This window comes from Cebus imitator, unplaced genomic scaffold, assembly GCF_001604975.1.
Source record: "Cebus imitator isolate Cc_AM_T3 unplaced genomic scaffold, Cebus_imitator-1.0 Scaffold31, whole genome shotgun sequence".
NCBI lineage: Eukaryota > Metazoa > Chordata > Mammalia > Primates > Cebidae > Cebus > Cebus imitator.
Window position 1 is genome coordinate 7,160,625 of NW_016107346.1, and position 4,281 is coordinate 7,164,905.

The following is a 4,281-nucleotide window of genomic DNA, read 5'->3' on the forward strand; positions in this document are numbered from 1 at the left end:
GGTTTTGCTATGTTGGCCAGACTATTCTCGGACTCCTGGCCACAAGTGGTCTCCCTGTGTTGGCCTCCCAAAGTGCTGGGATTACAGGCGTGGGCCACTGCGCCTGGCTCAAATGTGTTTAGAGCTCTGAAATCTGAATGACTATCACACTTGGAATTTTACTTAAGTTTTAGACAGTCCAAGCTAACAAAATGCTCATGCAGGTGGCTGAAGCTGACTGCAGTTCTAGTCTTACTGGAGCAGTGCCTCAAGCTTGGAAGCCCAGCTATTCTCAAAATGTGGAGGAGTTTGTCTTGAGCCAAATTGGCAATTGAACTCAGTTCATTATCTTTATGAATTTTAATTGTATTCGGAATGTGTTGATATTTAAGTCAGAGACTTCTACATACTTTTATCCAAGTATGTTCTGTGAAATATATAAAATTTAGCAAGAAGAGGTGGTAGCTATATGTTGGCTTTTAAAGCCTATTGATAAATGTTCAAAAGAAATGATAGTTATTACTTTAGTTAAGAAGTACTAGATTTTGGCCCAGTGTAGTGGCTCATGCCTATAATCCCAGCACTTTAAGAGGCCAAGGCGGGCAGATCACCTGAGATTGGGAGCTCAAGATCAACCTAGCCAACATGGTGACCCCACCTTTACTAAAAATACAAAAATTAGCCAGGTATTGTGGTACATACCTTTAATCCCAGCTACTAGGGAGGCTGAGGCAGGAGAATTGCTCTGACCCAGGAGGCAGAGGTGACAGTCAGCCGAGATCATACCACTGCACTGTAGCCTGGGCAAAAGAGCAAGACCCCATCTCCAAAAAACAAAAAACAGTACTAGGTTTTTCAATTATATAAGTCTTTGTTTTGTGGGGTTTTTAATTACATTTCTGCTCTCCTATTGATAATGTTCTTTTCTTTTTGTGACAAATCTTACTCTGTCCCCCAGGCTGGCGTACAGTGGCACAATCTCAGCTCAGTGCAACCTTTGCTTCCTGGGTTCAAGTGATTCTCCTGCCTCAACCTCTCGACTAGCTGGAATCACAGGCACCTGCCCCCACACCCGGCTAATTTTTGTGTTTTTAGTAGAGATGGGGTTTTGCCATGTTGGCCAGGCTGGTCTCAAACTCCCGACCTCAGGTGATCTGCCCACCTTGGCCTCCCAAAGTGCTGGGATTACAGGTGTGAGCCACCATGCCTGGCCTTGATAAATGTTCTTGATGTGAACCTTATTAATAGCTACTGTTTGAATTTCTGGAAGATATTGATTAATAACCCTTTAGAGTACTGATAGGCATTTAGTGTTTGCCCGTTAAAATTGGAAGCTATCCTGAAGGCAAGGACTGTGGTTTTATCCCATTTGTATACTTGGGTGCTTGTTACTGACTCAATTAGTAGTTGAACAGATGAAGAAAACTTCCATATGCCTTCCCCCTTTTCTCTGGCTTCAGTTCTGGAAAGGTGAGTCAAGTTAACAGGCAGGTGTTAGTGTGTGGTAGGTACGTGGGCCCAAACCTATGTCTAGTGAGGCTCTTTTATCTCTGCTAAAGGAGGCAGCACATCTGGTTGAACTAATGCAAGCTTCCCTACTTAACCCGCTGTGACTGATTGTTCTGTTTCTTTAGGAGAAGTTTTTGCAATATGTGGAAGCTGTGATGCTTTGGGAAACTGGAATCCTCAAAATGCTGTGGCTCTTCTTCCAGAGAATGAGACAGGTGAAAGGTGAGTATGGAAATGTTAGGTTACAGAATAACTGTGACATTAACCTTATAATTTTAGAGGCTTTTAAGGCATCTTGGCATTTTTAATTTTAGTTTTAATTTTTATCCAAATTATCATATTGAATAGTTTTTTTGTTTTTGTTTTTTTCTTTTGGCAGAGTCTTGCTGTGTCACCCAGGCTGGCGGCTGGCATGCAGTGTTGCAGTCACAGCTCACTGCCACCTCCACCTCCTGGGTTCAAGTGATTCTCCTGCCTCGGCCTCCCAAGTAGCTGAGATTACAGGCTCCTGCCATCATGCCCAGTTAATTTTTTGTATTTTTAGTAGAGATGGATTTCACCATGTTAGTCAGGCTGGTCTGGAACTCCTTACCTCATGATTTGCCCACCTCGGCCTCCCAAAGTGCTGGAATTATAGGCGTGAGTCACTGTGCCCAGCCCACATTGAATAGTTTGATAAGTGAAATAATTTTACAAAATTTGTGTGAAAAAAACAGGTTCCTTTCTTGCCCTTAATTCCTACCTCTCAACCACTTTCGTGAATCCATCATTAAACTTTGTATGGGCCCAGTGGATGGGGAAAGGTAAATCAGGGTGTCAGTCACTCTTCTGCAATTAGATGTGATCTCGGACAGCTGATGTCTGTAGGCCTCAGTTACCTCATCAACACAGTAAAGGGGTTAGCATAGATCAGTGGATGTCAGCAGAGGTGGCACTTACCCCACTGTAGATAATTGGACGTCTTATGGGTTTTCTTAAATAGCATGTAGGTATATCCAGTGCCAGATGAGGTGATTGCTAAGGCTCTATTTTTCTGTAGAGCAGCATGACTAAAAATGTAGCCTGTGCACCAGTACCAATCCAAAAGACTTAAAAAAAAAAAAAATCAATCCACGATGTGGGAAATACAAAAATTGAGAGCAAGCATTTTTTTTTTTTTTTTTTAAGACGGGGTTTCACTGTGTTGGTCAGGCTGGTCTTGAACTCCCAATGTCAGGTGATCTGTCCGCCTTGGCCTCCAAAGTGCTTGGATTACAGGCGTGAGCCACCATGCCCAGTGCAAGCATTTGTAGATGTGTATAACGCTTGGACTCCATGCATGTCACTGTGGACACATCCCATTGAACTGGGTATGTAGATCAGAATGTTGGTTACCAGATGGTTTGAGTAAAACCAGCAAACAAAAACTGCTGGTCATTCACAGCAAATAGTTTGAAGGGCACTGGTGGGAGAGCAAAGGAAAATAACAAAGGAAAGTAAAATAATAACAGTAATGTAAGCTAAGGGAAAGAAAATGAAAACACACAGAACTCTTCTTTTTTTTTTTTTAGTTTGTTACTAGTGTGACATATTTTCTCAGCCAATTCTTAGCTCTTCTTATAAGAGTTCTATTGGTGGTATTATTTTAGTAGTATATATTATTTCCTGGTGTTTCACAGACTGCTATTCCCTTCAAGGGGCTATTTTTTCTTTGATTTTCAGATCAGCCACTCTGGTCTGAAGTGAAACCTCTTATCTTTCTGAACTTGTCTCTGAAACACACCCCTGCCTGTCCTAAGTCAGTTTCAGCCCACTTGCTCAAAACCATGTGAACAGGATGAGGCACTTAACAACTTTAAGAGGACCAGTTCATATGTTGCTCATGTACAATTAGATAGAACTGATTCACTGTTTATCTGTAGCAGATAAACAGTGTTTCACAGGGAGAAGGAAGTAGATGATGCAAGAATCCATGTGCCTTTAGACAATATTTGTGAGATTTAGAATTGTGATTTTTTGGAATTTTAATGTGCTCTACATCTATGTCTTCTGTGTCCCTCTCTTTCAGGGAGTGTCTTAAGCTTTCCCTTACCAGCTCTCCCTGCCCACAGGCTCATGGCAGCTAGAGCTCTCCTGGAATTTTTTTCTACTTACAGATAACTTGAAGGTCATGGTATTGCTTTATAGTACTGCTAAAGATGTGGGTCACTTGTGGTTTCATTTGCCCTCCTTGTAGATTTTATGGTATTTTGGGAAAGGATATGAGGGCAATTCAGAATTGGGCAGCTGCACTAAACCATTATATGACTACCCGTCTTTCCTGGTTTTGATTTAATTTCATCAGATTATTTTGTCTTCAGTTCACTGAATAGTTCTGGTTCCCTTTTTTATTTTTTGAGACGGGGTCTCATTCTGTCACACAGGCTGGAGTGCCGTGACTCAATTTCAGTTCACTCTAATCTCAAACTCCTGGGCTCCAGTGATATTCCTGCCTCAGCCTCTTGAGTAGCGAGGGCTATTAAGTGCACAACATCATGCCCAGCTAATTAAAGCTTTTTGTAGAGATGAGGTCTCACTTTGTCAAGACCCAGGCTGTTTCTGAACTCCTGGGCTCAAGCTATCCTCTCTGTTCGGCCTCCCAACATGCTGGGTATAAGCCACCATGCCTGAGTTCTGGTTCCTTTTTAAGAAGTAGAGCAGGCTGGGTGTGGTGGCTCACGCCTGTAATCCCAGCACTTTGGGAGGCTGAGGCGGGTGGATCCCCTGAGGTCAGGAGTTCAAGACCAGCCTGACCAATATGGTGAAACCCTGTCT

General features: G+C 42.6%; 1 protein-coding gene across 1 annotated transcript in view; it reads left to right on the forward strand.

The window, feature by feature from the left end:
- Nucleotides 1-4,281, forward strand: part of GPCPD1 (glycerophosphocholine phosphodiesterase 1) — a 73,266-nt gene that overhangs the window by 11,622 nt on the left and 57,363 nt on the right. The window contains exon 3 of the mRNA XM_037736958.1: nt 1,614-1,710. Coding sequence (XP_037592886.1) covers nt 1,614-1,710 — 97 coding nt within the window. The remainder of the gene's footprint in view (nt 1-1,613; nt 1,711-4,281) is intronic.